The 12,216-nt window shown below is 53.5% G+C and overlaps 1 protein-coding gene across 2 annotated transcripts in view; it reads left to right on the top strand.

The window, feature by feature from the left end:
* Positions 1–5,911: 5,911 nt before the first annotated feature.
* The window catches only part of ABCG1 (ATP binding cassette subfamily G member 1), a 39,864-nt gene continuing 33,559 nt past the window's right edge, over positions 5,912–12,216 (top strand). For both annotated transcript variants that reach the window (XM_016221030.2, XM_016221040.2), the window contains exons 1-2: positions 5,912–5,982; positions 11,654–11,903. In XM_016221030.2, coding sequence (XP_016076516.1) covers positions 5,941–5,982; positions 11,654–11,903 — 292 coding nt within the window. In that variant the 5' untranslated portion in view covers positions 5,912–5,940. The remainder of the gene's footprint in view (positions 5,983–11,653; positions 11,904–12,216) is intronic.

Consider the following 12,216-nt stretch of genomic DNA (forward strand, 5'->3'; position numbering starts at 1 on the left):
GGCATCACTGAGAGGAATTGCCCCCTGGCCAATCATCTGTGAGGACCAGCTGCAACTACAGCCAAAGAGCTGCTGTGTTAGACACAACCCTATGGAGCAGGATTTACTTCAGTGGAGCTTGGTGTTCACCAAATGTGCCCCTTGAGTGTGTCACTCATGGGTGTGGAAGGGTTGTAATCCAGCATGGTGGAGTCTGACCACCAGGTGCACTGTCTCTGGGGCCTCCCGGGAGGTGCAAATTCAGCCTGTGCCAGTGCCTTGCCCTGGACCACCCAGCATGAGCTACACAGCAAACCATAGTTGGCTGCTACTTGTGCTGGGCTTGGTGGTGTCCAGGAGAGGCCAACCTATGAGCCAATGCATGCTGTCACTAGTGCCAGGCCTGGGGCCACTTATCAAGCCATATGGGGCTTGTTTGAGAGATTTTAGGAAAGTCCTAAGCATGAGGCTCGAGAGGCCACTTGCACAGAAAAACCACTAGAAATGGCCTGGATGAGCTTGCAGGTGGGGAGGGGCTGGGCCTCCAAGAATCACGGGGTGGGGCCAACGGTGTGAGTCAGGTGCTGGCAATTCAAATATGGCACCTGTCTGCGGGCTGTGAGTGTTGGACTCGCCACAGGAGCAATGGCCTCTGCCTGCCCTTCTGCCTGGGAGGAAGCCGCCCCTCCAGCTGTGGCCCGGATTTCAGGCAAGTTAGTTCCTCCCCAAGTGTCCCAGGTCCTTCCAGGCTGCTGCCCAGCGCTGGGCTCAGAGGGTGCTCGTCCGAGTGAGGCCGTGAGGGGGCCCTTTAAGAGGAGCTGCTGAGCCTCCACAGCCTCCAGGACCCTCAGGGACAGTCCCCGCTGGTTTCACAGCCCGGAGTTGTTGGGACATCTCTTCCCCAGCCCTGGAGCCCTGGGCTGGGGGCCTGATGTGGGGCTGGGACCCCTCGCTCCTCCCAGAAACCTCCACAGCCAAGATGCCCTCCCGGGTTTACCCTCGGCACCGGCTGTGGGCCCACGGCCAAGCCTCCGCAATTCAGCCCTGATCCGCCCGCGTCTCCGCCCCTCCTACCGGTCTCGGTGCTTCTTCAGTTCCCTGGTTGTAGGGCTTCTGTTCAGCCAGGTTTCAGGAGGCTCTGAGCGATGGTGGTTCTGTATTTTAGTTGTAATTTTGATGTGGTTGCGGGAGGCAGCCGGTCAGCTGTTACCTGCGCCGCCAGCTTGTTTCCTCCCCCCGGACATTTCTTATGTGGACACTTAGGGTGGGAAAAAAGCCTCCAGTAACTTCCAGTGTCTGTCTCTGAGACTTCGGTCCTCATCTTTAGCTTTGAAGGTCATCTCAATGCCAGATGTGATTTCCACTTTCTCCATCTGTATAAATATTTCCCTAGATCTTTCATACCACTCTTTGTTCCGTGCTAATAGAGGAAAACAGAAACGAGCTGTTTGCAATACTTTGCCTCTTCCTAACTTAGTTTATGAAATAGCTACTCACATTTTCCCCTGAAAAAGTATCTCATTAATCTCCTTTTTTTCATTTCAGTCTCTGGGTACTTCCCCTCTTCCTCCCTCAGCTCTCATCTCCTGGCCCCTCCTCTGCCCCCACCTCCTGGCAGGCTGGGGGCAGGGCTCCCAGAGGATACCATAGGCGGGGTTTCCGGACATTGGAGACAGAACACCATGGCAGTCAGGCCAGGAGCAGAATCCTCATACCAGAGACCAAGTACTCAGTGTGCCCCTCTCCCCGACCCACCCTCCTCACTTCCCAGCCACAGTAGCTCAGTGGCTGGGCATCTGGCAGAGATAAAGTGGACTCTCCCTAAAAATGGAATTTGGGGGATAAGGTGCACACCAGGTAACTGAAACGATATCATTATAAGGTGCAGGTCGCAGGAATGGTGGCCACTGTTAGACGGGTGGGGTCAGACAAGACCTGGGTTCAGCAACCTCAGCACATGAGTCCTGGCCAAAAAAGAATTCAGAGACAAGACTCAAGCTATAAGAGAACATTTATTTATAAAATCACAGGGGTAGAAGAAGCAATTCCTAGAAGAAATGGGCTTAGGAAACAGTTATAGAGGCAAAGGAAGGGCCCTTGAGCTTCAGTGAGGATGGTAAAGGTAATGGGCCTGGGGGGTTGGGAGGGGGAAAGGAAAGGCCCTGTTGTGCTCTGGGGAGGGAGAGTACCTAAGGGTTTTAAGGGTGGAGTTTTTATGGGAGGTCCCAGGTGAAGATCTCAATTGAACATTTAGCAGTTTTCCTGGTGTGTCCTTTTTGGGGTCTCCACTGATGGACAGGGGGTCATTATCCAATGCAGCCGGTCCTGAGGTCAGCCAGTGGTGTCACTTGCCTGGTTTTGCTGCTTTTTTGGACCTGGAGCTGAAATACAACTGAGGCTTAGATGTTATTTCTAGGGAGGAAAGGTCAGAGGGTTCAAACAGCATGACCAATGATGTGCTAGGGGAAAAAAGGTCACCCAGGGGGCGAGCTCCCACCCTACAATTGTCCTTTGCAAGGCACCTAAGGCTTTCCACCCTAGTGACCTTCTGAATCTGGCCCATCGTCCTTGCTCTGCTGTTGTCTAACTGCCTATCGCAGAGGGAAATGAATGTAGTGGGCTGCTGATCGAGCACGTGGACCTGCATGCCCCCAGGACATCAGATCAGATCCTTGGTTCAGCAGCAGGGAGGCTTGTCCTTAGCAACAGTGTGAGTGGACTGGGGAGAGCTCGCTCATTAGCGAGGAGGGAGTACCCTGAATAGGCGTTCAGTGGTAGACCCCAAGTTTCACAAGGGGCACTGAGAAAATGGAACTCATGCAGAAAAAGGTGAACAGGAAGAAAGGGCATTTCCATGAAGCAATGCTGGAGGGACCAGGGATGTTTGGTCATGGAAGCAAAGGCCTCCAGAGAAATATGGTACCATCATTAAGCAGCTCAAGGCCTGTTGTGCGGCGGAGGGGCTGATGCTGTGTGACTGTGGAACACCCAGCACTGGGGTGACAGTGAGTTTAATTAGTTACAGGAACTCCTTGCTAACAATGACAGCTACTTAATACTGGAAACACTGCCTGTTGAGGCAGGAAGTGCCTCCTGACTGGAAATTCTCAAGCCCAGCCCTGCCCACCTGTCTTAGCAGAAATTCTCACTGGGGTTGGGGTCTGGACTGGACAGTCCTGGGATGAGCTGCTCTTGTGTTCACCTGCTTGGCACCCACACTTCTTCTCAGAGCACCCTAGAATGGCCTTGGTGAAGCACCCACATCCCAATCTTTCTGCACAGTTCTGTCAGGACTGACTTTCCCTCCTGCCCATTCAGCACATGTGACTCAAGCCAGGCCAATCGGTGTTTGGCAACGCCCTGGGCACAGTGGCTGGCTGCCAGCTGATAGGATACATGCCTGGACCTGCTGGGCAGGCCTGGCAGAGACAGTCGGGCTGAGGGAGAAGCCAGCAGAGAGAACATAGAGCCATGGAGGGAACTCCAGACCAGGGGCTGCAGACACGGAATGGGTGCCCAGCCCTGGCAGGCCTGGAAGAGTGCACCTGGAACCTCTGTCACCTAAGACCATGCACTACCTTTAGCATAAGCAGGTTGGAGTTGGGTTTCTGTCCTTTACAACCAGGAGTCCTGATACAGATGTCACATGTATGACCTACTCTACCATTTGTTTATCCCCTAATTCGGCACAGAAGGTAACATTAGAGAGGATCAGAATTGGAGTGCTTGCTACGTGCCGTGCATGGTGAGGGAGCTTGACAGGCATCACTTCCCATGTGGCTGAGATTATTGTTATCATTGTGATAATAGATGTGTAAGTGGGGGCCCTTCTGGGGGCCCATAACAGAAAAGCCAGCAGCTCAAGCCATGCCAACAAGGACCCAGTCTGTCACTGTCTTCCCTCTCTGGCTTAATCCTCAGGCTCTGCACACTGTCCCCTTGGCTATTCCCAGGAGCCCAGCAAGCATCCACCTCTGGTTCCTGACCAACCACTGCTACAAATCAATCACATGGCATAGAACGGGGGGGAGGGGGGGCTTCCCGGAGGAAACTCTGCATGTATTCTTAGGAGTGAGGAGACTAGATATTGGACAGAAAATAGATGGCAGCTCAACAGGACCAGTGTGGTGTCACTTGTCCAGTCACGTAGCTGTGCAGTGTTCAGCAAGATTCTCACAGCTGCCTTCTGTGTCATCCTCTCCTGATTTATGTCCTCTCTGCCCCTGGAGCAGGGCTGTACATGACCCCAGGCCCCAGAGATGAGGCACCTTGGTCTAGAGGTGGTTGCCTCCCCTGGTGAGTACGTTTAAGGTACCTCATGGCCTCCTGGGCCTGGCATGTGGAGAGCGGCACCTGGAAATACAGCAGGCAGAAAGAATTGAGGTAATGCATCAACTCTCCAAGTGAAACTATTCAGACAAAAGCAAGGCCGTCTCCCCTGTGAACTCATACCTCATACCCCCTTTGATTTGAGGGGAGAATTTGGTTACGGTCATCAGACCTGTGGGTGTGGGTGTGAAGTCCACCTGCCTGGCATGAAAAGCTGTGTTCTTTTCTAGGTGAGAAGAAAGACAGAGGCTTGCTCATCTGAGGTGGGGATGGTGATGGGAGACCCAGGTGTGCCAGAGGTGAGAAAAAATGCATTCCCGTGCACGGTCCCAACCTGAAAACTACTGAACAAACGGCATTAGCCTCTGAGATTGGGAGTAAAGAATGCCTTGTCACCATGGTTACCAAGAAATGGTCCCACTCATATATAATAAGGGCTTTAGCAGACGCCAGGACATCTGATATTCCAGTCTGGGGCTAAATGAGAGGGTGTCTGGAGTGTCATTCCTTATTCAGTTACATGAACACAGCTGTGGACCAGGTACTGAGCAGGGCATTGGAAATACCACTTTGCAAAAGCAAGCTGGAGTGGGGGGGAGGGGAGGGAGAGGGGGAGGACAGAGGCCTGGGCGTTGTCACCTAAGTTACCAGCCCTTTGTTACCAGCACTTAGTTCTGCAACTGGCACAAAGCAATGTTGCCTGTATGAGTGTGCATTGCCTCAGTGTGTGTGTGTTGGGGGAGGGGTTACACCAGATAAGGAGCTGTGGTGAGGAAGGGGGCGTTGGAGCTGTCATCTCTCTCTATTTAAAAAACTATCTTTTTTTTTTTTTTTTTTTAATATATCTTTATTGATTTCAGAGAGAGGAAAAGAGAGGGAGAGATAGAAACATCACTGATAAGAGAGTCATTGATCGGCCGCCTCCTGCACATCCCCCACTGGGGATTGAGCCTGCAACCCAGGCATGTGCCCTGACCAGGAATCAAACCACGACGATCTCTTAGATCACAGGTCCATGCTCAACCGCTGAGCCACGCCGGCCGGGCGATCATCCCTTCGTTAGTCTCCAGGGTCCTACCCCGCAGAGAGGTGCCCAAGAAAGAAAAAAGAAAAGAGAAGATCCCCTGTCCCTTCCTCTCCCTCCCCAGACTCCTGGTCTGGCCACAGCCGCTCATGCTTGGAGGTGACGGTCCTAGAGGGGGACCCCACTGTCTGTAGGAGCCTTCGGCCGCTGGCCTAACCCCTCGAGTTTCCAGACTCCGGCGCTGGGGAAGGCCCCACGGCGTCTGCTAGGCCCGGGGGCGCGGGTGGCTGGGGTAGGGGGATGCCAGGGAGCTGGACCAGCTGCCCCCAGCAGGAGCAAAACAAGAGCACGCGCACCTGCAGGCCCCGCCCACCCCGCCCCCTGGCCAATGGCTGGGCGTGGGCGGGGCCTGCGCGGGGCGGGGCCGGAGCAGCAGCAGCCCTAGGAGCCGGAGCCCGAGCCCGAGCCCGCTCAGCGCGCAGCGGCCGAGCCTGCAGCGAGCGCAGCCTGGTGCGCGCCGCCCATCCCCGCCCATCCCCGCCGCTGTCGCCGCTGCCGCCTGGTCCCCGCCGCCGCCTGGTCCCCGCCGCCGCCGCCGCCCCCGGGGCATGGCCTGTATGATGGCCGCTTTCTCGGTTGGCACTGCCTTGGTGAGTGAGCGCATCCTACGTCCCCGGGGCTTAGTCCCGTTTCCCAATAGAGCAAGAAACACAAAGACCCGCAGTCTCACCTCGACACCTGCCCCTGGGTCCCCGAGGAGGTGCCCGTCTCCCATCGCCCACGTCCTGGCCACCTGGCACTGCGGGATGCTCTTTGCACCCGCGGAGGACGCCCGGAAGGTGGAGGGGCCAGGAGTGGGCGGGACGGCCTTGACCTCGTCTCCTCTGGCGGAGGGGCCTGGGGCCTGGGGACCTGGAGCGTCCTGCGGAGGGCAGGGCGGCAGCGGGGCCTGAGAGGGTCCCGTCCCCTGCGGGCGCGGGCGGCCCGCGCTCCCGGAGCCGGCACTTCTCGCTCCACCCTCTGGAGCGCCGGGCAGGATCTGGGGGAACAAAAGAGGGAGCAGCTTCCCGCAGCCGGAGTCCGCACTGCCCCTGATCTCCCCGGGGCCTGCCTCCCTGGGACCTGCTCGGGAGGGGGCGGCGGAGCCCCGGGCTTAGGCAGGCGAGAGCGAGTCTGGATACCTGCAGGCCACCTTCCTGCACCCTTGAGAGACTGGGTGGGGACGCAGGCGCTCGTTTAAGGTCTCCGGAGGGTACCAGCTCTGTAGGGGGACCACCGGGTGCCGGCGAGTTCATTGCTAGATACAGCAAGTGCTTTTCCCAGGGGTGGTGGAGTCTCCTCGTGCTCGTTTATAATAGCTCCATAAACTCACATTAGGACAAAACAAACAACAAAGTAACCATCGACCCACCCATCCTAGGGCCTTTCATTTCTACGCCCAGCAAGCCGGCACTGCAGCTGGGTACTTCTGAACTAGATTCCAGGTCACCTAAAGTACAAATAGGGAATGTTATGTGTTCCAGCCCGTATCGCCCTCCCTACCCATCCCTTTTTCCACCCTCAGTGTATTTACTATCCCGCTAGTTCGTCCCCACGGGCTGTAAGCCCACAGTGCACAGCGGCGCCGATCTGTCACCCCCGCCCCGCGCCTTATTTCATTTTTAGCATCCTGTATTGAAGTCAGCGGAGCTCAGCGCTATGTGACCGACAGTTACCTCTTGCTTTAAGCTCAAGAAAAAAAAAACCCCTTGCCGGGTGTCTGCGCATGCTCCGCTCTGCCAACTGCATCCTATGATTCCAAACAGGTTACTGTAGCGCATGCCGCGCCCGCCAGCTCATTATATAATGATTTCGTGTAAACCCAGAGAATGGGGCCGGGCGCGTTAAGGAGGCTGGTGGAGCAGGGGACAGCGGGGGCCTCACGGCCAGGTCCTGTCCCTGGGCTTGCTCTGCCTTTTTTTTTACTCGGCTTCTTACAGATAAGAGGGGATGAAAAAAAACAGGAAAGGCAATTTCCTCCTCACAACATTTGCTCTGATGTGGTTGAGTGTTTGGGTCACACTTGGCAATTCTGCCTTTTACATCTGCCCACCTCTGGAATTCCTAAATTATGCGGACCATGGAAAATTAAGGAGATTATCACTGTTAGTTGTAAGTAAAGAAAGTTCCAGGTCTTTCAGGCGCTGGGTAACTCTTGAGGTCCTGTAACGCTGCAAGAGTGGCTTAAACATGTGGGAAAGAATGAATCTGAATGTTCTGAGGTACAGAGGCTTTCATGTCAAGATTGTTCGTATGTGATGCTGTGGTTGATACAGCCCCAGAACTCAAGCGTTTTGTTCTCACTCGGAGGTGCTAGTGGCTGGGCTCATTTTTTTTTTTTCTTCCTAGGGAACTTTTTTTTTTTTTTTTTTGAAAATCATTTTCCTCCCTGAAAACTTTGTACTTTTATTATTATTATTATTAAAAAAATTCTACTCAGGTCATAAACAATGGCACTGGAGAGCTCCCTAAGACCCTGAGGTTTGCTTTCCCATCGCCCTGGCTGTGGGGTTTAGCCCAGGCTGACTGGACAAGGGGAGAGTTTAAAGAGCAGCCAGTACCATCTGGGTAGTGGAGTCCCTGAGCTGGTGGGAGGGCTGGGCACGGGTTCCCAATGGGATCCTGGTATTCGAGGCTGTTGGAAGCCGGGATTTGGTTTGGGTGAGGTTGGCATCCCCAGTAACCATGCAAGTGGCATCTGCCCTTCACTTAGTTGAGGGTGTGCTGTTTGGGTTGTTTTCCCGCAGGCAGTGGCCTTGAGAATTCTCCTCAGTACATTTTTCTCTAACGTGCCCAGGGTACCAGGGAAGGATCTGCCCAGGTGGGAACCAAAGCCAGTGGTGATAAGCTGAGAAGTGAGAGAGTGCGTGCCAGCACCTGGTACCTCTTCCCTTCCTCCCTTTCCCACACTGCTGCTGCTGCATGTGTGTGCGTGTGCGTGTGCATGTGTTTCTGTAACTATGTTTCCCTGGGTAAATAGGCATCTCTATATGTTTGCATTCAAATTGAAACCAGCACCCCAGGAAATATGCTCACCAACAGCAGGCAGGATCACTCCAAACAGGGGCATTCAGCACCCCTGAATGGGTTTACTGTTACTTACCACTTATTATGCAGCACAAATTGTACGTGGAAGGGCGAGGTCAAGACAATGCTTCAGTAAGGTAGGGAAGCAATGAGGAGGAACCAGTGGGGAGGGAAGATATATTTCTTTCATTATTAATGAGCTCAGGAGGCTGAGGACGACAAGCTGTAACCTACATTGCTGGTTGCTCTCATCTGAGGGTGTTTCCAGAGAGCCGGTCTATTTCAGAGTGACAGCCACTGCCTCCCATCATACAGGATGCTGTGATTTTATTAATTGGGCGAGGCCGTGGACACCCTTGAAGGAAAGGTGGATGGATAGTGGTGTGCACAGCTTTGGTGTCAGCGTATTTGGGGGTGGGGTTGTATGGTTTTTTCTGTGTGTTTTTTTTTTTTTTTGTGTGTGTGTGTGTGTGTGTGTGTATGGCTTTCCCTATAATGGACAGGGGCTGCGATGACCAGGGTCACCTACAACTTGTCTGTTAAAAGCCAAGCACTGCTAGGGATGCTGGCTGGGACAGGGTGCAGGTATGGAAGCCACACAGAGCTGGACACTGGCTTGGCTACTCACTAACCGTGGGGTCCTGGGCAGGTCCGGCATCTTTCTGTGCCTTAGATCCGTCCTCCGAAATGGATGAGGGGGGAGATGATAATACCCCCTGCTGGAGGCGGGGAGATAGTAAGAGGCATAGTCTATGCAGCCTGGAGTTTAATGGGCACATTGTACTTGCTGAATCAATAGTCATTGTTTATAGGCACTTGCCTACTATGCAGGAGGCGCTATTCTTTAATACTTGAAATAGTGAGTCCTTGACTCTGGCTTCTCTCTCTCTCTCTCACTCCCAAATCACTTGGTCACCCAGTTTTGTCCTGCACAGCGTTGCACACCCCTTCTGAGTCTCTGCATCCTCTCCTGGTTGTTCTTGCCTCACAGTATTGTAACTAATTGCCTAAATTCTTGCCTGGGGCCCAATCTTGAACCGGAGTTTGCTGAGGCCATAGGCCAAGTTTGTGTGGCTGACTGCTAACCCCCAGGGCTTTATTTGGTGCTCAATTTGTAAATGAATGAGTGAGAAAAGATAGCCTTGGGCTCTGGAGGGGAAAGCCAGGCCCTCATCATAATACAAGCCAGGCATCCCCTACAGCGGTCCCGTCCTGGGTGGTTGGAGTAATGGTGTTCATTCCCGTGTTCATCAGAAAGGAAAGCTGTGACCTATTCCTGGGCCTCCTCAGGGGTTGACGCCTGTGGTGGGTTCTGGGGGAGGGTATGGATGGTCTGTGGCAGCCAGAATGCTGGGGTGGAAGTCAAGGGGGACCATCACTGGAGAGGTTGCTGGGTACTCCTCACCCACAACTGATTACAAGGCGATTCAGGATCCCAGGTTAGAGCCACACCTGCCAGCAGGATGTGGGCTTGACCACACGGTTAGCTTTTTCACTTGGGTGGTATGGTGAGGTTGAGAAGAAACCTGGGGGACCGGGCCTGGAGCTAACTGTCTTGCCCATTGCTCCCTCCACTATCCACAAGGCCAGGATTTGGTGTTTCAAGGGCAATTATGGAGTTAAAGTGGGTTATAATCCTGGGACGGCAGCATGTGCCCCAAAGGACAAGATGGGTGGGCAAAGGGATGGCATTTGGTGCCTGCTCTGGTGTCAGAGCTGAAGGTACATAATTTCTCCCCATCAGCCAAAGCCAAGAGCGTGCTGAGCTGTGGCAGGGTCTGCTATACTCCTTCAAGAGGCCCAGACACAGAAGGCCGGGGCAAGCTCAGAGGCAGAGTTGGCACCCTGTGGCTGCCTCTTGGGAGCTGGAGAGGCACACTGTCATGCCAAGGCTCTGAGGAGCCCCGATGTTGGGCCAACACAGACCTTCCCTGGTTTCCGGCGTGAACAAACCTACTTATGTTTGCATTTGAAACATTTCACATGCTTGGTGCCAGAAGCAAACCAGGCTTAATTTTGTCAGTTTTATTCTGCACTTTAATTTTTATCCACAGAGTGTTATAGTCAGTATACTGGCTGAGTTTTTATTTGGGTAAGCTTTCCAGGGGTAGGAGATGCCTGAGACGTGTGTGCGTGCATGCGCGTGTGCACCCGTGCCTTTTTCTGAAATGTCAAAGCAACATTTTCAAACATCACAAGAACCAGAAACCCCTATGCCCACATCTGCCCATCCCTCTGTGCTTTAGACATTTGAAACCACCAAGCCCTCTAAGACTTGTGGGCCCTTAAATACCACGATGGAAAAAAAGGCCAGGTCTTCAGGACACAGTCAGGTGCCCTCAGTAGGGCATTCCAATACGGGGACGGCTTGTTTTGGCCGCATGAGTTACTAGGTTTATAAGAATATTTCTCATCCACTCTCAAGTTTTGTTTTGGATGTTTGATTAGAAACAATTATGATCCAAAAGCTATCAGCTCTAAAGCAATGGCTAACAAACCTATGGGGAAAAAAAACCTCAAACAACAGCACCACGGTGTGTCCCCAGTCCTCCCGCAGTCACAAGGGCCCGAGTTACTCCAGACGGTTATCCATGGCCCCTTCCAATCAGGTCAACTGCCTTCAGCAGTATGAAGAAGCGTTGCCAGAGGCCCATGCTTTGGGACTTTTGGAATGTTCCCTCTTTAAAAAAAAAAAATATATATATATATGTGTGTGTGTGTGTGTGTGTTTTATTAATTTCAGAGAGAGGAAGAGAGAGAGAGAGAAATATGAATGATGAGAATCATTGATTGGCTGCCTCCTGCACGCCCCCTACTGTGTGGGAATCGAGCCTGCAACCTGGGCATGTGCCCTGACCAGGAATCGAACCATGACCTCCTGGATCGTAGTCAGTGCTCAACCACTGAGCCATGCCGGCTGGGCTGGAATGTTCTCTCTTGATTCAAGAGACAGCTAGAGAAAGCACAGTATAATATTTTCCCACCCCAGGGTTCCTCTGGGCTTTGGCGGGGCCTAAAGCATATTGATTTGCCCATGGTCACCGAACCTTTAGAAAAAGATATCTTTTTCTTCATATTGTTTTAATAGAGTAAAAAGCGGTGCCTAGAGATAACAGATTCCTCGAGGTGAGTTTGCTTCTCTTGCCAAAGTCACTTTGTGGTGTAAGAAGCAATGACCTTGAGCCCAGGGGTCAGTCCCCGGCGCTCTTTTCCCGCTGCGGCTTCTAACCTCTCCTGGCTCCCCCGTCTTTCCAGAACGCCAGCAGCTATTCTGCAGCGATGACCATGACGGAGCCCAAGTCGGTGTGCGTCTCGGTGGATGAGGTGGTCTCCAGTAACGTGGACACCACCGAGAAGGACCTGCTGAACGGGCACCTGAAAAAAGTGGACAACAACCTGACAGAGGCCCAGCGCTTTTCCTCGTTGCCTCGGAGGGCGGCTGTCAACATTGAATTCAAGGACCTTTCCTACTCGGTCCCCGAAGGACCCTGGTGGAGGAAAAAAGGTAGGGAGGAGGCTGCTGTGTGCGTCCGGAGGCGGGAGGGACCTGGGAAGGAAGCGACAGGCTGTTTGGGAAAAGCTAGGCCTGGCAGTTTCGGGCAGAGCCTCCTTCCCACTGTCACTGCCCCACTGTCACTGCCGCGGCCGGTTGACCTCATTGCTCGGTGCCTGCTTTTCCTCACCTATAATGTGAACAGGCGGATTAGATGATCCAAGGTTCGCAGTGGCTCTTAACTCCTGATGTGAGTACAGAGAATTTACAAAGGTCGGCCAGAGCCCACGAGTGCTGGTTTCTGGAGTGCACTCGGAGGGCCCCC

The sequence above is a fragment of the Miniopterus natalensis genome, chromosome 6, assembly GCF_054644295.1.
Source record: "Miniopterus natalensis isolate mMinNat1 chromosome 6, mMinNat1.hap1, whole genome shotgun sequence".
Classification (NCBI taxonomy): Eukaryota; Metazoa; Chordata; class Mammalia; order Chiroptera; family Miniopteridae; genus Miniopterus; species Miniopterus natalensis.